The sequence below is a fragment of the Cervus elaphus genome, chromosome 4 (assembly GCF_910594005.1).
Source record: "Cervus elaphus chromosome 4, mCerEla1.1, whole genome shotgun sequence".
Lineage (NCBI taxonomy): Eukaryota > Metazoa > Chordata > Mammalia > Artiodactyla > Cervidae > Cervus > Cervus elaphus.
Window position 1 is genome coordinate 53,835,636 of NC_057818.1, and position 27,690 is coordinate 53,863,325.

The 27,690-nt window shown below is 53.3% G+C and overlaps 1 protein-coding gene across 1 annotated transcript in view; it reads right to left on the reverse strand.

The window, feature by feature from the left end:
• Positions 1-27,690, reverse strand: part of SYMPK (symplekin scaffold protein) — a 33,668-nt gene that overhangs the window by 373 nt on the left and 5,605 nt on the right. Inside the window, exons 4-26 of the mRNA XM_043899544.1 lie at positions 27,408-27,461; positions 27,240-27,313; positions 25,403-25,529; positions 24,544-24,793; positions 22,931-23,101; positions 21,461-21,700; positions 19,422-19,576; positions 16,919-17,069; positions 15,556-15,760; positions 14,562-14,712; positions 13,398-13,633; positions 12,285-12,366; positions 12,022-12,135; positions 10,670-10,817; positions 9,451-9,611; positions 7,827-7,935; positions 7,391-7,491; positions 6,700-6,790; positions 5,534-5,635; positions 1,973-2,160; positions 885-1,061; positions 592-687; positions 43-375 (exon numbers count right to left, since the gene is read on the reverse strand). Of these exons, the coding sequence (XP_043755479.1) occupies positions 43-375; positions 592-687; positions 885-1,061; positions 1,973-2,160; positions 5,534-5,635; positions 6,700-6,790; positions 7,391-7,491; positions 7,827-7,935; positions 9,451-9,611; positions 10,670-10,817; positions 12,022-12,135; positions 12,285-12,366; positions 13,398-13,633; positions 14,562-14,712; positions 15,556-15,760; positions 16,919-17,069; positions 19,422-19,576; positions 21,461-21,700; positions 22,931-23,101; positions 24,544-24,793; positions 25,403-25,529; positions 27,240-27,313; positions 27,408-27,461 (3,516 nt within the window). The remainder of the gene's footprint in view (positions 1-42; positions 376-591; positions 688-884; positions 1,062-1,972; positions 2,161-5,533; positions 5,636-6,699; positions 6,791-7,390; positions 7,492-7,826; positions 7,936-9,450; positions 9,612-10,669; positions 10,818-12,021; positions 12,136-12,284; positions 12,367-13,397; positions 13,634-14,561; positions 14,713-15,555; positions 15,761-16,918; positions 17,070-19,421; positions 19,577-21,460; positions 21,701-22,930; positions 23,102-24,543; positions 24,794-25,402; positions 25,530-27,239; positions 27,314-27,407; positions 27,462-27,690) is intronic.

Consider the following 27,690-nt stretch of genomic DNA (forward strand, 5'->3'; position numbering starts at 1 on the left):
GACTTTTCTCATCCTCTGTTGCTCTGGGGCACTTATCCCTACCTTAGGTAGGGGTCCCTCAAGACTAGAGTCCAGCAGTGCGGCCTCAGTCAGCCCCGAGTCATCGTCCATGCTGATGAAGATGGCCGGGGTCTCGCACTCAGGCCCCTCTTCCCGGAAATCAATGGCTTCCTCCGGCTGGATGGGACCTGGCCGCACGGAGGAAGAGGACGATGACGAGGACGAGGAGGGGGCTCCCAGTCCCCCAGGCTTCAGCTTCTGTTCCTCCTCCAGTTGCCGCTTTAAGGCCTTCTCCTGGGCCAGCCGCAGGCCAATGAGATCTTGAGGGGGTCGGGGGGCCGGAGGTGGTGCCAGGGCCAGAGGCTCTAAGTCATCCTGGGGGTGCGGAGCAACACAAAAAACCTCAGGGACAGCTGGGACCCAAGACTCAGGCTGCTCTCAAGGGGATGGTGGGGAAAAGATGGAAACCACCCTGAGGCAGACAGCAGAGAGGGCACAGGGAGTAAGGGGCTGCCGTCTCCCCAGCCCCAGTTCCAGCCCCTCCCCGCAGAAATGGCTGGTGTGGGTAGGAGGGGTGCGGGGGACCCTCACCTCTTCCAGGGGCCCAGCAGGTGCTTCCTTAGTCTCTGGCTCCTGCTTGCCGCTGGCCTCCAGGATGGCCATGATGGAGTTGGGGATGTGTGCTTGCTGAGGGAAAAGCAGATGGGGGCGCTGTGGAGAGCTCTGACCCGGAGACACCCCCTCCCTTAAGTCCCCCTCAGACCCTTGGTGTCCTTGGCTCTCCAGACCCCAGGACCTTCGTGACACTGCCGGGCTGCCCTCGGCCCCACCCCAGTCCCCCAGGGCTGGACCCATGGGGCCACCCACCCCACACCCAGGGGTACCTGGTGGGGGGTGAAGGAGCGAACGTGGGCCAGCAGGGGCTCCCGGAGCTCTGGGCACTTGTCAAAGACGGCCCCCAGCTGCTGGGGTGGGAGCTGCAGGATGACCTGGAAGCTCTGGGGCTTGGTGCGTTGACAGCACTTGATGAAGCCCTCCCACACCTTGGGATACTTCCACACCTGGACCGGGCAGGGAGGGAGCAGTCGTGAGGGGGCCTGCAGGCAGCCCGCCACAGCAGTTGGGACAAAGACCTCAGGGAAGAAGGCCATGCCTCGCTGCATTCTCACCGCCGCCTCTAGAGGGTGACGTTAGCCCTGCTAAACCTACGAGGCCGGGGGAAGTGCGGGACTCGTCCAGGGTCACACAGGTACCAAGGGCAGAACCGACATCTGACCCCCAGATCTGCCTGCATCTGCACTTAACCTCTAAGTCAGATGTTGCAAAGTGTCAACCTGTGGTCTGAATCCAGTCTGAAGGCTTGTGGATAGAGGTTTTTTTAATTTGTTTCATAAAACATTTCTAGCTTCTCTTGAAAAATGAGGTCATTTTTCAGCTCCAGATGCCTCTTGTCCGACTGAGTGCCAAATGATGGGGGGCAAGGGGCAGCCCTGGTGACTCAGATGGTAAAGAACCCGCTTGCAGTGTGGGAGATCCCTGGGTCAGGAAGATCCCTTGGAGAAGGGAATGGCGTCCCGCTCGTGTTCTTGCCTGGGAAATCCCATGGACAGAGGGGCCTGGTGGGCTGCAGTCTGTGCAGTTGCAAAGAATTGCACACAACTAAGTGACTACCACCTTGACTCTGAAGGGGCAGCCACACCCCCCGGGACGTGCGCCTCTCAGTCTGGTCCTACCACCCAACAGCCTCACCTGTCACCTTGCCACCCTACAGCTGTCTGCCGCAGTGACCCCTAGAGGGTTGCACTGTCCCAGCAGTCTGCCAGTCATGGTAAAGCTTGTTCTCTGCACGAGGGCTCCCTTGGGACAGGGGCCAAACCGGCTGGAAAAGCCTGGGGTTCTGCCTCAAGTCTGCTGGCAGCGCGTCCTGCTGCAGCCCCCTGCCTGGGAGACCAGGGTGGCTGGGGCGGGTTACCTGCTTCATGATGAGCCGGGACAGGATGTTCATGACGAAGCCCCCCAGGCGGGGGTACATGGTCAAGGACTGGATGACGGTCCTCATGAGCAACATGGGCAGGGGGCTCTGCTCCATCAGCTGCTGCATCACCACGGCCAGCACCTCCGACGTGTACACGTTCCGCTCCGCAAAGCACAGGTTGGTGGCTGCGAGGAGGCGGAGAGGGGGCCTGTCCCCTTTGCCCACCACCCCTTAAAGAGCCTCAGCCCTGTGATCTGCCCGTGTGAGGGGAGACCCAGCCCCAACTCCCTGAAGCTCCAGGCAAGACAGATTCCCCACCCACCCAGCAGAAGCGGATACTGTGATCTGACCCTTGGAAAGCCTGGGAGCTTGGTCTAAGGGAGAGGACACGCCCATCTCCTGGAAGCCCCACTGGGCCGTGGGAAGATGTTGGTCCTCTCTCTTGGAGAATAATGCCCAGAAAGGGTGAGGGGAGAAAGATATGTTGCCTATCCCCAGGGACCCACTGTGGCTTGACTGGGATGGCGTGGCACTTCCACTCCTACTGGAAGGAAGCAGCTGTGACTCCCATAAGTAATCCCTCATGGGACAGGAGCCATGGTCTCCACCAGCAGACTGGTCAAGAGACTACCTGCTCTCAACCCAGTGCACGAGGCTCCCGCTGGTGCTCAGGCGCTACCAGGCCTGGGGGGATGTGGAGGTCACAGTCCACAGTCACGAGGGAAGGGCAAGAGGAAGAAGTCTGGGCTTACGATGAGCGCCAGGAAGGGCCCGAGGCGGGCTGGTGCAGCACAAGCACCCCGCGAGGGCAGGCCCGAGAGACCCCAAATCAGTGAGACCAGTGGTGCTCAGATCCACTGCTACTGGGGAGACTCCGGGAACTGCCTCTGAACCCCTTCTGCCCCAAACACCACTTGCCAGGTGAGTCTGTCAACCAGGAAGTCTTTATTGAGCTAGAAGAGAGGCCCCCCAATCCTTGAGAGGCTAATGGAGAGCAGAGGTGGGTGCCTATAAAGAATGGGGGCAGGGGAGCTCCTGTAAGGAAGAGAGGGAGGCTGGAGGCATGGCAGGTAGACACGCAGGGAGGAGGCTGGAGGCAGGGTAGGGAGGGCACCTAGGCTGCAGGGAGCGCAGAAGGTGAACTGCAAGAGGACCCGCCAGAAACAGAGGCTGTTCTTCCTTCTCCTCCTGTCTGGGTAGCTACTGGCTTCTGCCTGCTCTGCCAGAAAGCCTCCAAAATCAGCCTTCTTCCCTCTCCTCCCCTGTAGCTCCACCCCAGCCTCCTCCTGGGCCTCCCACCCACCCTCCATACAGCAGCCTGTGAGGTCTTTCAAAAGCTCAACCTGACCCTGTACCTGCCACAGGCCCTCAAGAGAGCAAGTCTGAACTTGAACTGGGGTCTATGAGAGACCAGCTGTGGGCAGGGCCTACACCATTACAGCCCGACCGCATCCTCCACCACCACCCTCGGCCAGACCCAGCTGGGTCCGCTCTGCAGTTCCAGAACCAGGCCATGCTAGCATGGATCATCTCTCCTGCTTCCTCACCCCTGTTCATCCCGCGGTCTCAGCTCAGGTGTCCCCTCCTCCACGGAGCCCTCCCTAACATCCCACCCAAGGGAGAGTCAGGGGCCCCTTTGGGCCCTCTGCCCCAGTCCTGTTCACTCTGGACTGTTACTGGAGGGGAGGCCTGTGAGCCCTGGGAGGGCAGGGCCAGGACTGTCCCCATTCCTGCTGTGTCCTCAGCAGGGCCCGGCACAGGGCTGAGCAGAGGTGCGCAGTGAGTCTTAATCGCTGGGCCAGCCTGCTGGACAGGTCCAGCTGTAGGAAAGCTCACCAGAGAGAGAGGGTGGTTTAAGGGGAAGTGAATGCCAGTGGTGAGTGCTTATACTGTCAGCCACTGGGGAGTCCGATGGGGCACAAAACGGGACCTGGAGCTAAGTCAAGCAGGGTCACTGGTGCAGTGGAGAAAAGCGCAGGGCCTGAGCAGAGAGGCGTGCTCTGGGATGAAGAGCCAGGAGGGAGACCAGCTGAAGGGCTGCCGAGAGCTCAGCAACACAGGCTCCGTGTGGGCCTGGGTTTGTATGAAGAAACCACGTGGGGCGTTGCCGACATCTCCAGGGCCTGGTTGCTGGCTGCGCGTGTGACCTGTGGTAAAGCCCCTTTCCCCCCAGGCCCGGTTCCCATGTGTAAGATCAAGGACTAAACCTGCGTCCATGAACGGGTATCAGCGGCAGGTGGGGCCTGCACGGTTACAGCCTGACCTCCTGTCTTGACCAGACCCCCGCCCCCAAACCACCAGATCTAGCCAGGGTCCACTCTGCAGTTTCAGAGCCAGGCCATGCTGGCACAGTCTGAGTCCCCTCAAACGGTACACGAGGTCATGTGTGGGTACTGTCCTCGGGAATGGGCTTGTAACTTCCAGAGGTCACCTAAGGGGCCAGGGCATGTAAGATGACCACTCCGGAGCCTCAGCTTTGACACACTTCACCGCTTCCACTAGAGACCTGAGTTCCCGCTCAGCTGTAGCATGTGTTTAATATTTTCAGAAGCTCCTCTCTTGACCTAAAGATTTCTGAGAGAATCTGCCGAGGAAGACTAGGAAATACATCACTGAAGCTACTTCAGGTGGGACAAGAAACTAGGTGGCAAGAGAGAAAACCCCCTCCCGGCTTTTAAAGGAGAGAGGAGGAAGCAAAGGACAGCTCTCTTCTGAGAAGAGCAGGGGACAGTAAGGGCGCCTGCCTCTGGGAAACATGGTTTCTGGGCCAGAAGCCGCGGAGGACATGGAGGGGAGCGCGGAGGGAGGGAAGGGAGCGCCGAGGGAGGGAGTGCCGCCCTGGGACCCAGGAGGCCATCTGCAGGCAGAACCAGGTTTCCAACTCGGGTCCCCCCAACTTTCAATTCTGTTTTGTCCACCACACCACTTAGTTTCTGGGTGGCCCTGAGCAAGTTACTTAACCTCTCTGGAACCTCCACTTCGACTACAAGACGGAACTCGGCATACTTACCAGGAACAGAGTGGTGTGGCTGGGTGGGCGGGCCTGTGAGGCGCTTAGGAAAGCGCGGCTCAGGCCAAGTGCTGGCGAACAGTGACAGCTGCCATTAGGAAACTGCTAACTGTGAGCCGGCCAGGTGGTCACCTACTGCCCGGCCGGGACGGACGCTCTCCTGGCTCAGCCCTCCCGGTCCAACAACGCCGTCTGTGTGCTGCCTGCCCTGCCTCTGACCAGCTTGGCCAAGGGCTCTGTGTTCTTCACTCCTCAGGCCCATGGGGCCGGGGAGGGAGGGTCCCCCACCCTTCCTGAGGACCGCTCTGTGCTGGTGCACAGGGGGTGCATCACTTCCTTAGATGGGGTGGGGGAGGAAGGAAGGAGAGGACGGATGATGGAAAGGAGTGAGGCTGGGTGTCCGGAGCTCTGAGACGGGGCTGTGGGCAGCACAGTCTCCGTCTTGGCTGATTCCAGAGGGGGCCGACTCCAGCCCAAGGTTCTTCCCCAGGTCCGCAATGGCCAGGCCACTGAAGAGGGGGGTCGGGATGGGGGGGGGTGCGCCTCACCTTTGATGATGGACTTCATGTCACACTTTGCCGAGTCGATGTTGTGTAAGGCGATGAGCAGCTCTCCAGGGTTCAGGGGGGACAGCGCTGAGTTCCCTTCACCTGCAGCAGGGGGAGTGGGGGGAGGAGGAGGAGACAGTATGGAGGCCTGAGAGACAGGTCCACGCCCCCCTAGACTGGGGGAGCAGCAGAGGAAGACAAGGCGCCCTCTGGGATTAGGGGTACAGAGGGCTGGAGCAGCGGAAAACATCGGGAGGCACCTGAAGGAGGCGGCAGCTGGGAACCATTCCAACCAGAGGCCTGTCAGGCCTTCACTGGGCCCCCCGCCCCCCCGCACTGGGCCCCCACCATCTCTCGTGTGACTTGGTCACTCTCCCCTGTCCCGGCCCAGGCTGTGCACCCACAAGGGCAGGGCGAGGACAAGCTCATCCCAGGTCCCCAGCACAGCAGAGAGGCGCAGGGGCGTCTGCTAGACAGGACAAGAGGGGCCAGGCCACAGACTGGCAAACAGTGCTCGGGCTGAATGCCACCTGGGGCGAGGCTGGGGGAGACGGCACTCTTCTTGTGGGGTGTCGAGGGTCCCAGACGCTCACGTGTCTGTTTTAAGTCACCAAGTCATGTGCAGAACAGACAGCTTCCACCCTCCCTAGCTCCAGCCCCTGGGGTGAAGGCTGAGGAATCTACCCTACACTATCTGATAGTCTGTCTAGGTTGAAAGTTCTTTCTTTTGGACCAGGGCGTGTCCAAACTCGAACAAAATGCCCCTCCCCCACAGCCGGAGGGGTTCAGGCAAGAGCTGAGGAAGGGCAAGGATGGAGCCCGTGTTTGAGGTCCTGGAAGGGAAGATGCTTATAGTCAGCCCTCAGTCCCACAGTTTTGTCCTCAATGTGGATGAAACCATCACCCAAGTATCACGGGAGGGTGGCCCAGAAGCTCTGGGACAGATGTTGAGATGTCGCCAAGTCTGAATGACAGCCTCAGAGAGCAAGATGAACACCCCCACACCAAAATGTGGTGGCATCCCTCCCCCAGCATTCCACATCTCACCTCCTGGACCCCTTCCTCCTGCCACCTGAGGTGGGGTCTCCTGGGGAGCCGCTGGGGAGGGATAATACAAGGGCCAGGGTTGAGCTGGCCCCTGGTGGGGAGGCTAACACATCACCTACCGTGCTGGGTGCCCAGCAGGCGGTTGAAGACCTCTTTCACCACTATGGGGTTGAGCTTGATGAGCTTTGGCAGGGCCTGGATCACTTCCTTCTACAAGGGCAAGGCAGGGGAGGGCAGGTCAGATACGCCCCCTGCCTGCTCCAGAGAAGCCTCCGCACTGCTCGCCCTGGGCGGTGAGGGGCAAGCTCTGACCTCACCCAGCCTCCCAGTACCTTCGTCCTCTCCCTCTCTTTGGCCCCTCAAGGTTTAGCTTTCCCAGCTCACTGGGCCTGACCCAGCCCCAGCCTCATCACCCCCCAGGTGAGCCCCTGGGCCGGCTTGATGACTCCTCCTACAAGAGGAGATGGAGGTTCACCTGAGGTCCCACAGCCTAGGAGGAACAAGACCTGGGCAGGGGAAGCACACGCTCAAGGGGAGGTGCCCCCTGCCCTGCTCCTGTGGCTCCACTTTGTCCTCAGGACGATCGTGTGTACGGGGTGGGGCGGGCAGTGGTGGATCGCTGGGATACTCACTCGACAGGAGGAAGAAACTGAGCTCAGAGAGGGGCGGGGCTTGCCGAGTAGAGACTGACCCAGATAAGACCCAGCCTGTGCTCACAACATCTGACAAGGGCGCCTGGGTGCCTCCCTCCTCCCCGCCCCGCCAGGCGTGTCCCCGTGGGTGGGGGCATCCAGGCGTGCAGCTCCGTACCTTCTCCAGCCCATTGAGCACTGGGATGAGGAAGCGGACGTCTGGCAGTCGCTTGTGGTAGAGATCCCTGACCCGCTTCACCAGCTCCGGGGATGGGGGCACTGCAGGCAGAGGAATAAGCAGGAGGCTCGGGGGCTGGGGGCGGTGGGGTGAGTGGACACCAAGGGGGAGAAACGAATGGTGGTGGGTGTGTGGCAGGGGTGGGGAGGGGCTGCTCCATTTCAGAGCAGAAATCCCTGGTCCCTTGGTTTCTCAAATTCATTTTAGCAGTGCACTCTTCCGCACAGAGAAATTGAGGCCCAAGGATGGGGAGAGGTTCACAAGAGGGCCAAGTATATGAGGACCCAGCAGCTCTGATCCCCAGGTCCTGGGAAGGGAAGTGGGGAGGGCCTGGACAGAGGAGGAGAAGGAAAAAGGATGGGGTCCCGGGAGGCACCTTTGTCCGTGAGGCTGTGCAGACAACGTGTGACCAGCGTCTCCGCCCCCTTGGGACAGTTCTCCACCAGCAGGAGCAGCTCTGGTGAGTTCATGCCCATTCCCCGGATCTACAGGGAGAGAGACGACAGAGACGCGGGGCGGCGTGAGGGGGACGGGGGCCCAGGGGGAGAGCTTGGGGAGGCCCAGGCTCAGCTTGGGGAGGTGTCAGAAACCAGGCAGCTGGGAGGACACTGGGATTCTGGAGGAGGAACTGGCAAGAGAGAGCGGATCTTAAATATTCTCATTGTCAGAAGAAAATTAATAATTCTTTGAGGTGATGGATGTTAATTAAACTTATGGTAATAATCACATGTATACATGTGTGTATACATAATATACACATGTATCAAATCACTGTTGTAGACCTTAAGCTAAGCTAAGGTTGTATATTGGCTGTATCTCAATAAAGCAGAGGGAGAAAAGAATGGGCGTCAGGCTTCAGAGAAGCGGGGGAAGTCTGGGGAAGGTGGGCAGGGCTGGCAGAAGCGCCCGGGTCTCGCCCGCCCGACCTCACACACACACAGGCTCCTGCAGCTCCTTCCTGCACTCTCGTCACGCGGCCCTCCCGCCAGGCAGGCCAGGCCTGGTCTCTGGGACTCAGCCTGACCTTTGATGCCCAAGCTGTTCTTCAATTCCGTGGTGAAGACATTTCTGGGTTCTGCAGGCACAAGTGACCCCTGCCCACTTCCCCCTGTGACCACCTGGGTGCCAGCTCTGCTGCTGGCTCGGATCAGGGCTCGCCCTGTTGCTGCGTCTGCTGCCTCCCCCTGACCCCCCGCGGGCACCGAACACAGGGAGCGGAGGAGGGCCGGGCGTCAAGGGCCCACGCTTTCCTCTGCCCAAACGCAAGCGGAGCCGACAGTGGTTGCCCTCAAGGAGCTCACAGTCCGGTGGGCTCGCCGTGACAATGGGGAGGAGAGTCTGCTTCCTCCTCACAACCAGACTATTACCCCCACGTTACAGGTAAGGACCCCCTTGACTCTGGGAGGCAGGTACGTGGGAATTAACCTGCCTCATTTTCTCCTTTGGTTTATGGTGGAAATTCTCAGTAATAAAATGTCAGGGATGGAGACAGAGAAGAGCAGTTTCAAATCTGGTGACAAAAGGGAAGAACAGACATTCTGAATTTCACAGGCCAGCCTGTAACTGAGTTGCTTCTTTTGTGGGTGACCCTGTGGCTCCAGAGGAGCAGGAGGGACTCTGGCCACGACAAGTAAAGATTCCTGTCAGCAAGGCAGGGGAGGGACGGCTCATACATGACAACAGGGAGACAGGTATTCATGGGCATGAGGTCACAGAATCGCTCCAACAAGCTTGCTGGTCTTAATTATCTGCTCGGTTTTAACTGAAGGGTGCAAGGTCACGCAGTGAGAAAGGGACAGATGGAATGTGAACCGAGGTCTGTCCGACTGGAAGCTCTTAACTACAGGGCTACCCTGCTGTCTTCTCAGGGGTGGATGGAGGTGGCGGGGTGATGAACCTTAGTCTCAGCACTCAGCAGGGGGAGAACATTCGGGGGCGGAGCTGGAGTTGGGTCAGCCCGGCCCACCGGTGGGCGGAGACTGGCGGGCCAGGAGCCTCACCGGCTGTTCGATGACCCTCAGCACTGTCCTCTTGATGTCGGCGATGGCTTCCGTGTACACGGCCGCCAGCTCGTGGATCAGCTTGTGGTTCTGAGGTAGGAGAGCCAGGTAGAGGTACAGGCACTGCTTCACCGTCTCCTCGGTCCAGGGTGCGGCCACCTCTAAGGGGGGGGGGGTGGGGGAAGATCAGGCCAGCCCCACTCCCCCCACCCCTGCCCAGCGCCTGGATCCTTTTGGGGGGCTGCAGGCACGGAAAGGAGTGGGAGTTGGGCCTAGAAACAAACTGTCCCAGGGAAGGAAGCCAGTCCTCTGGGAAATCGCGTGCAACCAGACCTGCTCCCCTTCTGGAAGTCTCTGCCCTACATTCCCATCTGGTCTCCTCTGACCACCGACTCAGACAGATCTTCCCAAGAGCACGTCTGACCCTGCCCCTCTTCTACTCAGCACTCTCACCACCATCCGGGGCCCTCAGGGGACGCCTCACCTTGCTCTCCCTGCCAGCTCCTGTTCAGGGCTGCCCACCTCTGGGGCTGTGTGCTGGGGTCACAGCCTCCTCTGACAGCCCCTTGGGGCCCCCACTTTGGAGGCAGAGCAGCACATGCTGCTCTGTTTGCCTAGAACCCTGCGCCTAACACTTTTCTTTTTAACCTCGCTGTGTGGCAGGATCTTGGTTCCCCAACCAGGGATCGAACCTGTGCCTCCTGCTCTGGGAGCATGGAGTCTTCACTACTAGACCACCAGGGAAGCCCCCAGCTCCTCTTCTGCACCACCTCAGGGTCACAGAGCCAGCACATCTCCTGGGAAGCTGGCCCGGCACCCAGGCTGCGCTGGGGCTCCTGTGCTCCCAGAAGCCCCCTGCTTTCTGCCATGGCCAGAACCTTCCAGGTTAGTGGTCCCTTCCCTGGGGGCCTGGGTCTCCTGGTCTGCAATGCCGGACGACCCAGAGCTCTGCTAAGGGAATGGTCTGCAAAGAACCTGCCTGGCCCTTCCTGGAGTCCCATCACTGGCTCGCTCTCCTGGTCCTCGGCTTCCAGCCCAGCTGCCCCCGCTTTCAGGACACTCTGCCTGACCCCTCAGGCTGGGCCAGGAGCCCCTTCTGGGTTCCTGCAGGCTCCTGCTTTCGCCGAGGCTTGCTCGTTCCAGTTCTTACTGTCTGGCTATCTCCCCCAGTGGGCTGTCTCCCCTAGTTCATGACACCTCTGGAGAACCTGAGCCAAACCTGTGTCCTTGTCGGCTCCAAAGAGCACCGACGGCGGGTTGGGGTGGACCAAGAGCTGTAGGTAGTTGAGGGCAAACTTCTCCACATACTCTCGCAGCTGCTCCTTCTCGTACATGCGCTTGATGAACAGCAAGGCCTGGGAACGCACCTGAGGAGCGGGGGTGGAGGGGAGGACGGCTGCCCTGAACTTGGTGGCATCGGTGTGAAAGCAAGCTGAGGTCTGAGAAAGGTCCGGCAGGGCTGAGCTACTGTGCCCAAGGCTGGTCACCTGCTTGGGAGAGAGGCTTCCTGGCCCAACTCAAGGCCCTGTACCACCCCACCGTCTACCTGCCCTGTCCCATCTCTTATCGTTCATTCTTGTCTTGCTTGCTATACTCCAACTGGAAGGAGCTTTCCTCAGTTCCTCAAAAAAGTGAAGTCGCTCAGTCGTGTCTGACTCTTTGCGACCCTGTGGGCTATAGCCTACTAGGCTTCTCTGTCCATGGGATCTTCCAGGCAAGAGTACTAGAGTGGGTTTCCATTTCCTCCTCCAAGGGATTGTCCCGACCCAGAGATTGAACTCAGGTCTCCCTCATTGCAGGCAGACACTTTACTGTCTGAGCCATCAGGGAAGCCCTCACTTTTTTTCAAGTGACCGCATTCTCCCCAGCTCTGAGACTTGGCACAGAAGCTTCCCACTGCTGGCATCCCTGTCACTGGCCAGATCCTGTTTCACTCAGACATCCCCTGCTGGCAGCCACATGAACAGGGCCCGGTCTTGGGCACTGCTTTGTCCCTAGCGGCACCACAGGGCCGAGCCAGCAGGGAGGGTTTGCTGAGTGAACGGCCCTGAGATGTCAGGAAGGAGCTGGTGGCAGGCGGGAGCAGGGATGGACCGAGAGCCTCTCAATCACATGCTGACCCTCCGTGCAGGGCACACCCGTCCCCTCAGTGCAGCTCTTGGCTCACACGACCCCTCCTCCAGAAGTCTTCCTTAGACAGCTTCGCTTCCCTGGCTGCACACCCGACTCCACTCCAGGCACTGAACAGGCTGTGTGGTCACAATGGCTCCCCACCTGGTCAGTGTCCCCCCAGGTCCCAGCACAGCACCAGGCCTTAAGAGGGGGTGCACCAACATGGGCGGAGTAAGAGCGAAATGGACTGCCATTCCTGGGGAGGGGGGGTGTGTCTATGTGTACATGCTAAGCAGCCCTGTACCATCAAGAATGGAAAAGCCGCCATCACCAAGTTATCACAAGAAGGGCAGCAGGCCCAGAAACCTTCAGGGGCATATGGAAAACAGGGGGCTGGTGACTCGGGACAGAGGAAGGGCTGAGTGTAGCCCAGCACACAGAGCAGGGGTGGGGGGTCACCTTGTCCTTCTCGTGGGAGCTGAGGTCTAGCAGGACATGCAGGTACTGGAACTGGCGGGATGGGCGCTTGAAGATAAGGTCTCGGAGAGTGGACATGCCCAGGTAGGTGCGACTCTGCGGCAGGAAGGAGGGGAGCTGGAGCTCAGGGCACCGAGGTGTGCCTCGGGGGTGTCTCTCTTGCCTAGTCAGATCAGGTCCCTCACAGAGCCCCCCAGCCCACCTCAGGCTGCAGCAAGCATGGCCCCGCCCACGCCCATCCTCACCTCGTCCTCACAGTACTTGCGGATCACCTCCAGGGCGCTCTCGGTGATCAGCGGCGCCTCCAGCACAACCTTGGTGAAGATCCTGCCAGAGGGGGAGGGAAGGGGTACAGCTGCAGAGGAGAGGCCCCCGGGCTTCCCCCTCCTGCTGACTGCAGCTTAGAGGTGGCAGGACTGCTCACAGAGCGCTCGCTCAACCCCCTGTGGAGTCACAGAGCTCTGGAAGCAACAGAGTAGGGTTCAAATGCTGCCTGGGGGGGTGGGGAGGAGGTGACATAGGCAGAGACTGCCTCTGTGAAACTCAGTTTTGTCCAATGGGGATTCCTAGCTTGTCTAAAACAGCAGTGGGAGGGAATGATGGGGGGGAGTGGGAAAGGGTGTTGTATTTCAGACATGGTGACCACCAAAGGCTGCTTTGAGATGCTTTAGTCATGCTGGTAGATAAGAAAGAGCTGACCATGCAAGGAATAGGCGGAGAAGACCCCAGGTAGAGAACAGAAAAGTGCCAAGCTTGGCATGTGTGAGCACACAGGACTGAAAGCTGGTGCTGCTAAAGTCGGGGCAGGGGGTAGGGGGTGGGCAGGGAAAAGCACAGAGGCCAAAAAAGAGGCTCGAGAGGTTGGTGGCGACTAGATTATACAAGATCTCCCAGAGGCCTAGTAAGGAAGTTGCATTTTATCTTGAGGACAATGGAAGGTTTTTAGTGGGGACATAGAGGCTTGACATTATCAAATGTCACCTGTGCTGCTGGAGAATGGATATGCTGGAGGTCAAAAACAAGGAGGAAGCTACAGAACCACCTGAGGCAAGAGACGGGGATGTCGAGAAGCTGACGCCCAGAACAGGCTTCTGAAGCCGGCACTGTTTTCACACATCATGGGAGAAAACAGAGGCCGAGGTGAGTGACAGAGCTGTCAGAGAGCAAGCGGCAGAGCCGGGGGACACAGCGACAGTGCAGAGACCTGGTCTGAGGGCGGGGAGAGGTGGCGGCTCGGGACGGGCGCGTGGAGGACTGACTCGGGTGCTGATGAAGAGCTGCTTGGAGCCCAGAGAGAAAACGCAGGACACGGGACAGGGGACCCCTGAGGACAGTGGGGTGCAGGGCCGCCCCCTCACCCATCCTTCTGGTCCGGCTTCTCCTGCAGGCCAGAGAGCAGGCGGATGAGGCAGTCCTCATATTTGTCCAGGGCGCCCTTGACGCCAGCTGCGAGGTAGGCGTTGTATTCCTGGTAGAGCCAGGCGAAGGCCAGGTCCAGGCGGGCCCGGACGTCCTCCAGGATGAAGGACAGGACCTCGGCCTTCAGGCCCGAGTCAAACTGCGTCACCAGGCTGGCCAGGATCTTTATGCGCACCTGACATAAGAGCGAGGAGCTGTGTCGGCGTGGGGGGCGGGCAGTGCCCGGCACCCTCAACCGTGCCCTGCCGTCTGCTCCCGCCCAGCCTCAGGGAGCCAGCGCAGGCCCAGTGTTAAGTGAGGAAGGAAAGCTGAAGAGCCTTATTTTCAAGAGGTCTCATTTATATGAACGGAAAAAAACTGAAAAGGGAGAAAAAAATAATCAACACAGAATAAAACTAGGAGTAATAGCCAAAATTTCTAGGAGTAATATCTAAATCGTAGATATATAAAATTACAAATAGCTACACTGTATCTAAAGTGCATCTAAAATATAAATAGGTAAATTTTTAGGTGTATTATCTTGAGTACACAGAAAATGATCCTGAAGGATCCCCTGAATTTGTTTATTGGTCACTTCTGTCAGGGGGATGGCTCCCAGATGGGGGCCAAAGAAGACATATGGTCCCCCTACGGCCTGGAAGTAATTTGAACAGAAAGCATATACTATTTGTTTAACTAAACTTCAAAAACTGGGGAAAAAGCCACTTGACTGAGGTTACAATCCCAGCGTGGCAGAATCAGGATTTAAAGCAGGTGTGGGTGTGTAAGTCTGTGGCGAAAGAACAAGAATGCTGTGAACCACAGCAAGAGCAACCACCCAGACAGCCCGCGTGCAGGGGGCTCTTCCTTGTAGCCACCCAGTGCTGGGGGACAGAGCACGCGTGTCCACACACATTTTCTTCCACGTTGCCTGTGAGGAGCTGCTGCTATCATGTCTGCTTTATGGGAGGTGACAGTGAGGCTGGAAGAAGCGGCCAGGGAGAGGCAGTGCTGGGGTCTGAAGCCAGGGAGAGTTAACCCTGAGGCCCGTCTCTCTGCTGGGCCGTGAGGCAGGCTCCTGGAGAGAGGGACTGGGAGGAGGGGCTGGGAGGACGGAGGCACACCTGGGCGGCCCCGCTGCAGGCCACGGCCTTCTCAGCCCGCAGGATCCGCTTCACAGCGCCCAGCTTCATGGCCTCAACCTGCGCGTCCGTCAGGGGCTTCAGCACGTCACTTAGACGGAAGATTTTCTTGCGCCCGCCGGCGCCCGCCAGCCTATGTGCAAGAGTAGGGACAGGGACATGGTGACTCTGAACATCCTTTCTGGAAGCCAGGCCCCACCCCAGGCTATACAGACAGAGACAACTCCACGCTGTCCCTCCAACTCCCCCGTGACCATGAGGCACTGCAGGGCAATGGGAAGGCAGAGGATGCTCTTCTGGTTTGGTACACAGTATCTGAGGGGAGGCCGCTATAAGGAGCAGGCAATGGATGACGATGTGAGATCTGAATGAAGTGAGGGAATCAGACCCGCAAGTGTCTGGGGGTGAGCTCTCTAGGCAGAGCGAACAGGGAGTGCAAAGGCCTCCACGTGGGGATGTGCTTGGCCAACCAAGAGGCTGGTGTGACGGGAGGAGGGAGCAAGGCGAACGGAGAGCTTGGGGGGCAGCAGGTCAGGCAGGGCGCTGCTGGTGAGCCTGGGTTGGGGACAGGGCGGGGAGAGGCTGGATTCTGTGGTCTGTAAGGCAGGTGATGATGGGGACAGTAATGGGAGCAACCAGGAGCACTTCCTACGTGCTAGAAACCACGCCAAGTGCTTTTTACCTCATGATCACTGTCCACCCAAGAGCCATCTGATCTAATCATCTAACCAGCACTGTGAACTCATTTAATTCTCTCTCATCCTCAAAGACAGACAGATACGATCAGCCCCACTTTAGATATAAGACAGTAGTTTTGTATACAAGAAAACAGCAGATAAGGTCTAGTGGTTATGGCATTGACTCTGGAATCTGAGAACCTGGCCCAGACCGATCTCTCTTTATCTGCCTTCGTCTGTCACACACACGCCACAACCAGGCCCCAGTTTCCTGCACCAGCACCTGTCAGGGGGCTCACCGGGGCTGCGTGACGGGGATAATGGGCTCCGGCCTCCTCTTGGCCTGGGGCGCCTCCTCCTCCAGGGAGGACATGGAGCTCAGGGAGCCCACCACCGAGATGGCCTGGCCCTGGGCTGGCAGGCGCCGCTTGATCAGGACGCTCTCCGGCTTCACCGCCTTCTCTTCCTTGGGCTCCTCCTTGCTCTGTTTGGTCTGCTCCACGCCTGAGGGGAAGGCAGCAGACCAGCTCGTGGTGCGTCGGAACCACCTGCTCCCACCCAAGGACCTCCTGTGGGCCAGGCTCCACTCTTAAGCCTTGCACACCCGAAATTCATTTAAATCTGTAAAGCGTGGGTTGGATCCCTGGTTGGGGAACGAGGATCCTGCAAGCTCTATGGCATGGCCAAAAAGGCAAAAAATTAGGAAAAAAAAAAAATCTGCAAAATGCTTTTCTGGAGCTGCAACATTTTTCATCCCCACTTTGCAATAAAACGACTGAGATTCAAACAAGAAACGTCATTATCTTTTGGTCGGAGTAATACCAGGTATCGCCACTTTAGAAAGCTGATGAGCAGTTTCAAACAGCACTGAACATGCCCAAAATCACGACCCAACAATTCCACTCCTTCATATAAGCTCAACACAAATGAGGGCACAGCAGCTTTATTCATAACAGCCAGAAACTGTATAAAGAGCTCACAGGTCTGTCAGCAGAGGAGTGTGGACAAATGGGGGCCTCTTCACATAAAGGAAGACTAATGAGCAATAAAAAATAAACGCTTGGTTTACACAGCAACATGGATGAACTTCAAAAACTTATGCTGAGTTTAAAGTAAGCCAGGGGCTATGAGCCCACTGATAGAAGTTCGAAACTAAAACTCACCTATGGAGACAGAAGTGGGGACAGGGGATGCCTTGAGTCTACTGGAAAGGAGCAAGAAGGAACTTTCCAGAGTGCCGGTGACAGTCCTTCTCCACCGAGGCAGTGCTTACACTGGCATGTTCACTTTGTGAAAATCCACTAAGTTGTACACTTCTGAGCTGTGAGTTTCACTGTACCCAATTTAAACCTCAGTAGCACAGTGAGAATGGGAAACCGCCTGAGGCTCAGAGAGGTTAAGTAACTTGACCAAAGACACACAGTTATTAAGTGGCTGAGGTAGTCTGGGTCCTCTCAGACCTCAAACCCAAGTCTGCAGGACTTCAAAGCCCAGGGCCTGAAAATATTAGGTACTCACTACATCTATGGGACCTGTGACTGTTGACACCTGAGATCTCATATGGTTTTCCATCGGCACTTCGACCAAGAGGTGCTCTTCCAGTAAGGAGAGCCCAGTGGCCAGTGCCAACCCCGGCCCTGGTCAGCTCCCTGCGGCACTCACCTGGCCCCAGTCCTGCGGCCGTCATCTGCGTGGCCATGAGCCGAGCCAGGTGCTTGATCTGGGCTTCGGTGCCTGCTGACTCCACTGGGGTGTAGATCGCTTGGAAGGAGGCAGGCATGGCCTCGGGCAGGTACACCATGCTGATGAGGACCTGCGAGATGCCAGGAACCTTCCTTACTTATTGACCCAACAAATGCTGGTTCCATACCCAGGCCAATGCTAGCAAAATGGCAGTGATGAGGACAGACCTGGGCTTCCCTCTCATGGATCACAGATTCTTGTGCAAGTGAGAGAGAAAACGAGTACTGATGCAGTGTGGGTGGCATACGAGAGACGGAAAGAGTGCCAGGGGTCACACCAGGAAGGTCAAGGACAGCTTTGGCTCCTCCAGGCAGGGGCATGTAGGCCGAGAACTGAGAGGTGGGCTGGAAGCAGACTGACAGAGTGAGGCCTTGCAGTGGTGCGGGCAGGTGGGTGTGTAAATTCCAGGTATGGGAACGGCATGGGAGAAGCCTAAGAGGCACCAGAGCTGGTACTCTGCCCGGAGAGTGGAAGGAGGTTCAGTGACAGAGTATAATATGAGCTAGAAATTGATTTAAAACAAACAAACAAAAAATCAGTACCCCACTAGAACAACATATCCACGTCTGTCAGGAATCAGTAACAAAAGATAACTTCAGCCCCCCTACAGGCTTGGAAGTTTGAATGCATGCTCTTAAATAATAACTACAAGAGAAAAATAATGAAATAAAACATGTAAGATGCAGCTACAATGGTACTTAAATGGAAAATAGGACCCTCAAATGCTTACATTGGAAGAAAAATGAAAGTGAAAGTCACTCAGTCGCATCTAACTCTTTTGCTCCAGGCCAGAAAATTGGAGTGGGTAGCCTATCCCTTCTCCAGGGGATCTTCCCGACCCAGGAATTGAACCGGGGTCTCCTGCATTGCAGGCAGATTTTTTACCAACTGAGCTATCAGAGACTGAACACTAATAAGCCAAGCATTTAACTTTGGGGAAAAACATTGACAGAAAGTAACATGAAAGAAAGAAAGACAACAGAAACAAAGAAAAAAGAAAAAAAGACAGCAGAAATAAAACAGAAAAGGTTATGAAAGATGACCAAAAAACTTAAGAGCCAGTTCTTTGAAATGGCTTAAAACAAGCAAATCTATGGCAAGAATATACAAAATAAAGAGGAAGGACACAGTACTAGGGACAAAAAAATGGCACATTACTACAGAGACAGCAGGTATTACGAGAGTAAAAGAATCCTATGAACAACTACATGCCAATAATTTGAAAAAGACAATTTCCTGGAGTGTGACAGGGATAGATAAGGTACAACAAGTTGATGGAAGCCAAATCAGATGGCCTAAGGCAAGTTGAATTTAAGTTTTATCTGGAAGGAAGCAGAAAGCCCTGGCAGGGATTTGAGCAGGGGAGCCTCATGACTTGTACTTGACAAAGATGCCTCTGGCTGCCGCAGGGAGAGTAGAAGGCAGAGCCAGGAAGAAGTAGTCCTCTGTGGGAAGAGGGCGGGGCCTGGACAGGGCAGGGGTCAGTCAGTGGGATGGGGAAGAGGGGAAGGACTGGGGGTGAGGAGGAAGCAAAGAGTTGAACTTCCAAGTTTCTGGTGTGGGGACAAGAGGCATGTGTGCCAAGAACACAGGCCGGGCCATGGGCCTGTATTGGAGTGGGAGGAGAAATTTCACAAGTTTAGTTTTGACATGTGAAGTCTGAGGTACCTATAAAACACTCAAGGAGAGAAAGATGCAAGTGGCCAGACACCCAGGCCTGGAGCTCACCAGAGAGATGTGAGCTGGGGAGTAAACTCCTCGCTGCCCCAACTGCCCAGCAACTAACCCCCTTGGAGCCTCTAGGGAGAGAGAAGGGAAAGCTGATGGTGACTGCTGTCGAGCATGGGAAGAGGTATTCGCCACGAGCGTCCAACAAAAAGGTCTCGGTGCTGCTACAGCCAGAAGACTGATGTGAGGACCACCACCCTCCCACCTCCTCGCCCCTCCCCCACTCCAACTGCCTCATCAACTCAAACCAATGGTTCTGTTACTTTGGAGCAGAACATCGTTGAAAATCTAAAAATAACACTGGTCATCCCACCCCACCAATGCCAATCCCACACCACATAAGGAACAAGTCATGGGGCTGATGCTCCTGTTAACAGACCTAATAGGCCCTCCGTGCAAAGGAAAGGAGAGAGAGTGGGTGGGTCTAGATTGAGACTTAAAAAACCCAACGGGGAACTATGATGGGGGGGTGGGCGGTGTGACAAGTGACCTCTTAAAGGAATAAAGATCATCTAAGAAGAGGTCCATCCAAGGTGAGGAAGGCCCAGTGGACCACACCCTCCCAACCCTGAAAACAGAAGTGTTTCAGGTCTGATGTTATGTGCAAAAGGTAGGCAGTGTGGAGCAGAAAGGCAGGGAAAGACTGGAGACCCTTCCTCCCTGCCTTGTGGGAAAAGGCCTTACGCGTCCTCACCAGATTGGCCACGTTGTCAGGTGTCAGCAGAGGCTGGAGGAATTCGGCCGTGATGTCTGTGTCTGACTGGCCTGAGATCTGGGCTGAGGCCTTCGAGGTTCCCGAGGGGCCTGGGTCCAAGTCCTTGTCCTCATCGTCTTCCCCCAGGTTGGGCTCTGGGATGGAGGAGATGACAAGATGCTGGCTCTCTGGAGGGAGCACCGGGCCCTTCTCTCTTCCCAGGTACCCCTGGTGGTCCCTGCCCCTCAGCAGCTTCAGCAGACAGGAGCAGTGCAGCCATGTGACCCTGGGGAACTACCCGCCTCTCTCTAGGCCTCAGTTCTCCTCATCTGAGAAATGGAAACACTAGCCTGGCCGATCACACAAAGCTCCATGAAGACAAAAAAGTTAACTAATAAGCTCACAGAGCTTTATTGTTTAAAAATACCTATCTTGGAAATAGTGCTCAGCCTCACTGGGAATCAAGAAAATGTAAAACACCCTAATAAGACAACAAATTTGCCTATATGATGGACCAAAAAAAAAAAGTAGTGACAGTTGTTAGTGGGGGTGTGAACTGTGGAAGTGTAAACTGGTATGGCCTTTGGGAAGGGCAGTTTGATAGCAGGTCAAAATTTTAAACGTGTATACCTCTTCAACACAGCAGTTCCACTTTTAGGATCTACCCTAAAAACTTACAGATATAGGGAGCGGGGAGCGGGATGGGGAACACATGTAAATCCATGGCTGATTCATGTCAATGTATGGCAAAAACCACCACAATATTGTAAAGTAATTAGCCTAATAAAAATAAATGGAAAAAAAAAAAACAACTTACAGATATACCTAAGGTAAAATGTACAGAAAATTCACAGAAACACTGACGGTACAGAGATACAGCATACAACTTCTATCAACAACAGGCTGGGTGAATACAAATACAGAGGTTCTAGCTCAAGGGAAAAAACTAATTTAGTATGAACCTTAGAGAAAAAGCTTTGTGTGCAAAGATGTTCCCTGAAGCTGTAGTTATAAAAGTGGAAAAGCTGGAATGTTCAACAGAATGATGATTTAAGTAGATTAAGGCAAAAATATGACCTGTTACACAATCTCGTCAAGTCTGCAACACGTGTAACAAAGCGCTAATACCCTGCATTAAGCAAGGGCCCCTCCAATTCAATTACAAAAGGCTGAAAAGCCCAATAGAATGGGTACTTCACATAAATGCAAACAGCTAATAAATGTAAAACAATGCACAGCCTAGCTCCAAAACAGGCAAGAAAGCAAATTTAAGCCAAGGATACCATTTATACCCAGGGTTTACCCAGTGGGGTATCTGGCACTCACACACCACTGGGGTGGCATGCACTGGTGTGATTTTTTTGGAAAACTGCTATCAGAAATTTATAGAATTCCCTGGAGATCCAGTGGTTAGGACTTCCTGCTTCCGCTGCAGGGACTGTGGGTTCAATCCCTGGTCAGGGAGCTAAAATTCCACATGCCCCAAGAAGCGGCCAAAATAAAGGGAAAAAAAAATTAGGTTGATAGGTGGAAAAAAACAGATCTCCACCTCACTCTTCATACCCAATAAGTTATTTTTCAAAATGAAAAAAATAAAAACAAAATTCCATCCTTTCTTTTTTTTGGGGGTTGGGGGGTGGGAGCATCATGGGATCTGTGTATTGCAGCGCAGCACCGCCCACCCCCGCCCCCAAAATTACTTCACAGGAAGGAGAACTCTACATGTCAAAGGCATTTCTGAAAGAAAACCTAAGTGTTAATACTTGTAGCTTTGTTACTTTTGGGGAGAGGGATGAAAGGGAGACTATTTTCATTTTACTCCTTTCTGTATTAACTTAAGCAATTCATAATTACTTTTGAATATATTATATTCTTTAATAATTTTACTTTGACATCACTTATTATATGTCATCATATTTACACAATATAATTTATCATGTAAATTAAGCTTACGGTCTCCGGTAAATAATTAGACATTTTGGACATGGTCAGTCCCTGCCACCACCTCCTGCCAGGCCTGACCAGGCTCCTCAGCTCACCCAGCTTCATCTTCTTCAGCGTGGAATCCGAGTCGTCTCGGGGCCGCTTGCGGGCATCCTTGCCGCTGGGCATGTTGCGAGCGATCTCCGCCTGAGGCGTGCCCAGGTCCACCAGCAGGGTGGTGATCTGAGCCTGGAACTCCAGAGACGCTGGGTGCTTCAGCACATTCAACAGGTGCAACTTGAGGTTCTTACGCACGCTGCTCACCTGAGATTTGGCCAGCGTTGGGGGCAGGTTGGCTGCGAGAGAAGTGGCAAGAGCTTTGTGCTGTAGACAGAGCTCCTGGGGCCCTGCCCGCCTGACTTCCTAAGCCCCAGCTTGAGCAGTGGCGGCAGGCATCTCCTAGCAGAGCTCCTTCACTCTCAGATCTACGGTATGGCCTTCCCCCTGTACAAGGCGATATTCCCTTGAGAGGTCTCCCTCAGTATTAGTCAACCTTAAAACAGAAAACTCAGCCTCCCTTTTATTAAACATTAAGCCTCATCTTCCTCTACCTTGGTCTGGAAATTCCAACACACTTGTCCTAGGGAAAGCGATAGTCACCTGCAAGATGTTTCAACTGAGCTGCCACAACAGTTCATTGTTGGTCCCTGACACCAGAATGACCTTCAAACGTCTAACAATCACCTTGAGAGGTGAGTCTCCCCTGTTCCAAAGCAAAAGAGCATGCCTGCAATTGTGCCTGCCCAGCATCCTTCCCCACTTCCTCAGCCAAGAACACTCCCATTTTCCTTTGAGGGAACCACTCTGGCTCCCTTCTCAGTCCAAGTGGGTAAGAGTCTCAGGGGCAGTAAGAACACTGCAATCCTTTGGCCATTGTGACTGGTTGGGAGACAGGCTCACAGTGTCTTCTTGGCCAATCAGAAACAATGAGCCCTTGGACCTCTGCTGGAATGGCTGGGAAGGAGACATTCTCTTTCCCATGGGGTTGCCAAGTAGATGGAATGGAAGCCTGGAACAACTGGGGGCCATCTTTGCTACCCTAGGAAAGAGACACGTAAGAGCCAGGAGAGGTGGAGGGACTCATGATCTTCACACACTCACGCCTCAGCCCCACACTTTTCAGTTTCACACATGCACAGAAGTAGAGAAAGCAGGGTAATGAATCACCATGGAGCCATCAACATTTCACTGATCTTGGCACATCTATCCTCCCTGCTTTTTTAGGGGAGAGCGGGGAAGAGTTGAGTATTTTATTTTATTTTTTTTTTAGAGTTGAGTATTTTAAAGTACTTAGACACCAGGTCACTTCACCCACACGTAACTCAATGTTAAAACCAGCTCTGAAGCACATTTCTGTCATGTGCAATCACTGAAAGATATGTATCTAATCTAGAGAATCCTTCCTTATGTCCATAACCTACTAGATTGATGATGATGAATGCTTTAGGGGCTATTTAGCCCACATTTTCTCAGAAAAGAGGAGACTGGTCGGTGGACAGGGGAAGTGAGGGAGGGAACCAACCTACCGTGGAGGGTTTCGTAGGCCTGAATCACCTCAGACATGAACATGGGCCTCTGGCGCGCAATATTGGCCAGGGAGCCCAGGGCTGTGGTCAGGTTGATGGAGGAGATAGCGGGGTGCACCATGAACTTGAGCAGCTGCTCCAAGGCTGCCTTGCCTTCTTCCCATAGCACATCTAATGAGGGAGGGAAGAGAACCAGTTAGGAGGGGGCTTTCTTCCTGGCCTCCAGAGAGAGCAGTCTTTGGGACCAAAAGAAGAAAGATCCTCATACATAGATGGCTGTGACTGGCTGAAAAAACTCAGGAGATTCAGTGCATGATGAGTCTGACTAAAATACTATTAATAATAGTAGATGTCTAATTAATAATTAGACTAATAATAGTAGATGTCTAATTAATAATTAGACTAATTATTAATTGGATGGCTAATTATTAATTAGACTAATGTCTAATTAATAATTAGTCTAATTAATAAGAGATGACGCTCAAAGCGTGGGCTTGCAATACTGACAAAGTAAAAGTAACTTAAAATATCCGACTGTAAGGAATCTGAACTACACTGATGTAAAACTTTGAATATGTATACATGTGACAACACACAGATAAAGGACTCAAAATTCTTTAAACCACCATGTTCCTCGATCCAGTCCCCAAAAGTTAACTCTTAACAACTGTGGCAAATATCTTTCCTGACATTTCTTTGCAAAAACCTACTGGACGCGACATTATACAAAACAGTGAATAAAATATAGAATGTAATGTAGCCAATTCTAATGGAATATTTTGAACATCTGAACATGATACTGTTCGGAAAAGATATAAATTAATTTTTGTTGAGTTCAAAAGGTGGTCAAACAATATAGAAGAACAGCCAATATCTGTGGAATGCTTACTATGCCAGCCATATAAACTCACCAAAAGCTCATTCTAACACCCTAAAGTAGATGCCATAGTAACGGCTCCGGATTTACCAATGAAGAAACAGGCTCAGAGAGCATAGGTCGGTTGCTCAATGGCAGAGCAGAGATTCAAACACAAGACACTACATTTTCATGCCTCTCAGCTGGAAGTATTAAGCATGGCCCTGTTTTCTGTAAATAACAAACCCAACAAACATAGAAACTATGAATATACACATATAAATACCTATATTTGCATAGAAAAGGTCCGAAAGGAAACAATACTCTTAGCAGTGTTCATCTCTAAAAAGCAGGACTGGGGAAGGAAGTAATTTCCCTTTCTACTCCTCTATATTTATCGCTTGGGACTAAAATGTGCATGCACTATTTTTATAATTTGCAATCAGAAAAACTGTATAACTAGCTGGTATTTACTACTGAGTGCTCACATTCTCATGGAACAGCACTAAAAGCCTGGAAGGGTACTACTACCACTTTCATTTTACAAAAGGAAGATAAAGTTCAGAAAGAAGTAATTTGCTCAAGCTCACATGAGTAAGAGGTAACGCTGAGATCTGAATGTGGCATCAGGGCTCTTAAGCACTGTATTAAACTGATTCCAGAAATGAAAAACTAAGAAAGGGTGAAAGGGGGAAGGAGGAGGAGAAGGGAGCCGGTGCAGTGACAGACCAACGGCACCAGCTGACGGGGCACTCACTGTACTGGATGTAGGGGTGGTCACGAGGGATGCGGTCCAGGCTGATGTCGTGCTCCTGGCGTCGGGGCACCTCCGAGTCAGCCATGCGAGGCGAAAGGGTGACAATGAGGCCCTCCACGAACTTGATGGCGTGGGTACGGATGCCGTCGTTGTCAGAGTCCAGCAGCAGGATGATGTCCCCAGCCATGGCCGACACCATATCCCAGCAGGCCTCCTGGAGCTCGCTGATCACCCGTGACTTCACCATCCACTGTGTGTGTGGGTCGGGGAGGGGTGGACAGACAGGACACCAATCACCGACTCCACCACAACTCAGAGATCCATAAACGATGATAAATACATTCACTGGGGAAACGTCCACTGAGTTACAACTCCGTCCCTGGCCCTGGGCTAGGTGATGCGGGGGACAGGACCCATTGGTGACCAAGCCAGGCCTGGTCCCGCCCTCATAAGGTTCAGAGGTACTGACAAGGCCGAGTGTTGAAGGCTCAGACCTTAAAGAAGCCAAAGGAACAACAATGCTGACCTCACAAGGTGGTGGCAGAGAGTAAATGGATTTCTTCCTTTCAATAATGTTAATGTAACACACCACAGTGTGGACCCAGCTGGCCCATTTGGTCACAAGAGCTGGTTCTCGGGGAACATTTGCGGAATGCATAAATGGATGGATGGATGCAGGGAAAGATAGGTTAATGGCAACTCCTGGGCCATTAGAATTTAGAGCCCCTCGTTGTCTGTTCCTAAAGACTGACAGCACATCTTGACCTTGAAAGATGTGATCTGATGCTGGTTTTGAATTCTAACAGATGAATGAGTCCTGTCAGGCTGGGACAGCCCTAGGTGGGCAGGGAGCTCCTACCTGCAGGGCCACCTTGTAGAGCTGGGTCATGGTGAGGATGGCCTTCTTCACCACATTCACATTTTCATCTCTCAAGAGCATGTTGAGGTTCGCGATCAGTTTCAGCAGCAGCTCAATGTCTCGCTTGCTGGGGATGGAAGAAGAAAGGCAAGGTCAAGGTGGCCTTTGCGCAGGTGATGGGAGCCTGCGGCTCACAAGGAAAGGGAAATCAGGGCCAATGTGTCAGAAGACTGGAATGCAGGTGGGCACCTGTCGTGTTTGCCAGCATCTGGTACCTTCAGACATAGGGGCGCTTGGACACCGTCTAGGTTGGTCCTGCGACGCCTGCTCTTTCGTACTATTAGGGCCCCACAGTTCACCTAAGAGGTAGCAGTGCCAGACCATGGGTGTGAATCTGAACAAGCACCTTTGTCTCATTTTGAATAGTTCCTCCCTCAAGGCTTCTGTGAAAACTACAACAATATATGTAAAGCTGTTAGAACAGTATAGAAAGCATTCAATAGATATTAGTCATTAATATTTTAAAGCACTCTGTCTTAGGTAATCATGAGTTTTGTTTACTAATTTGTTTACATAAGATGAAGGGCTCTGAAAGTTGGGGATTCTTTCCCATTTGAGTACTAGCGGAGTCTCAGTTTTTATTGAAGCAAAGAATGAAGAGGCCTTCAATAAATATTTGTTCAGTGAATGAATAAGGCTACACCTAGAGCTCAGAATGTGAATTTTCACATCATGTTACAATCTCAAATATTAACCTAATCAGTCAAAAACTATGAAACTCAACTATCACCTACATGAAGGCAGGAACAATATCTTTGTTTATCCACTGTTCTATTTCTACAGCCTGACACAAATGTCTGGCGCATAGCAGTCACGTGATACATATCTGGAACAAAAAGTGTTTTGGCAAACTCAGAAAACATACCACAGATTGTCCCGGTAATAATCTATTAAAATTCTGAGTCACTATGTTACTTACCTGAAATTAGTATATTATAAATCAACTATACCTCAAAAAAATATCACTCTTCTTTTTTGGCTTGTTTGGAAAAATAGTTAAAATTTTAAAAATCAAAAGTGCTATATTTGCTAACATGTTAAAAAAAAGACAAAACTAATGCTTATCAGTGAGGAGAGGGAATGGGGGAGGGGCAAGATGGGATAAGGGGTTTAAGAGGTATAACCTACTACATACAAAATAGATAAACCTCAAGGATATATTGTACAGCTCAGGGAATACAGTCAATATTTTATAATAGTTGAGTGGAATATAATCTATAAAAAATTTGAATCACTATGTTGTATATCTGAAACTAATATATTATTATAAATCAAGTATACCTCAATTGGCAAAAAAAAACTCTCCCAGTAAAAGATGGGAGACTGAGAATCTGGGCAATGGTGTTATGAACATGGGTTAAAATCCCAGCACTGCCACATAATGGCTGTGTGACCTTAAGAAACTCACTTCACCTCTCTGATTCAGTTTTCTCTTCAGTTAAAGGGGCCAAACAAATAATCCCATGTATGAGGATTGAATAAAAAAGTATTTGGTACAGCAAGGGGAGTGGTTGAAAAATGGTCAGATGTTGTTTACAGTTTGAAGGCAGAGTCGACAGTCCTTACTTATGATGTAGATGTGAAGTGTGGAAGTAGTAGAGGAAGAGTGGATGAGTCCTAGGTTTGGACCATATTAAGTATTTGCTGGGGAATCAGGGAGGGAGAATGGGTGTGGGAAGCAAGGGGCAAGACTCTCAGGGCAGGGCAAGGCCAGGGTCGGCCCAAGAGGCCGACTCCAGGAGGGGTGCTCCCACGGGTGTCCTGCAATGCCCCGTACCAAGCCTCCTCGATGAAGCCGATGACAAATTTGCGCACTTCGATGGACTTGTCTGCCTGGAAAGCGATGATCTCCTGCGAGGGTCAGGAAGAAGGTGGGTCAGAGTTGCACCAGGATCCACTCCCTTATCCCCACACCCACACCCTTTCTTTCCTGTTGGCCACTCACATCCAGGAAGTTGTCCAGTAGTGTGGGATCTTTGTTGATGATCAATTCCTGGACCTGGAAGCAGATCGGGAGAGAGGAGGAGGACACATGTGTAAAACCAGGGACCAGTCAGTACAGACAGGCATGTGTAGCAGAAAACAGCATGGGGGCAGCAGCGGACAAGTTCAGTTCAAATTCAGTTCAACTCTCAGCATGGCCTAGGCAAGGGGCCTCCCCTGAGCCTCAGTCTGCTCTTCTGTAAAATGGGAACCAGAAACAACAGCTCACAGGGCTACTGTGAGGC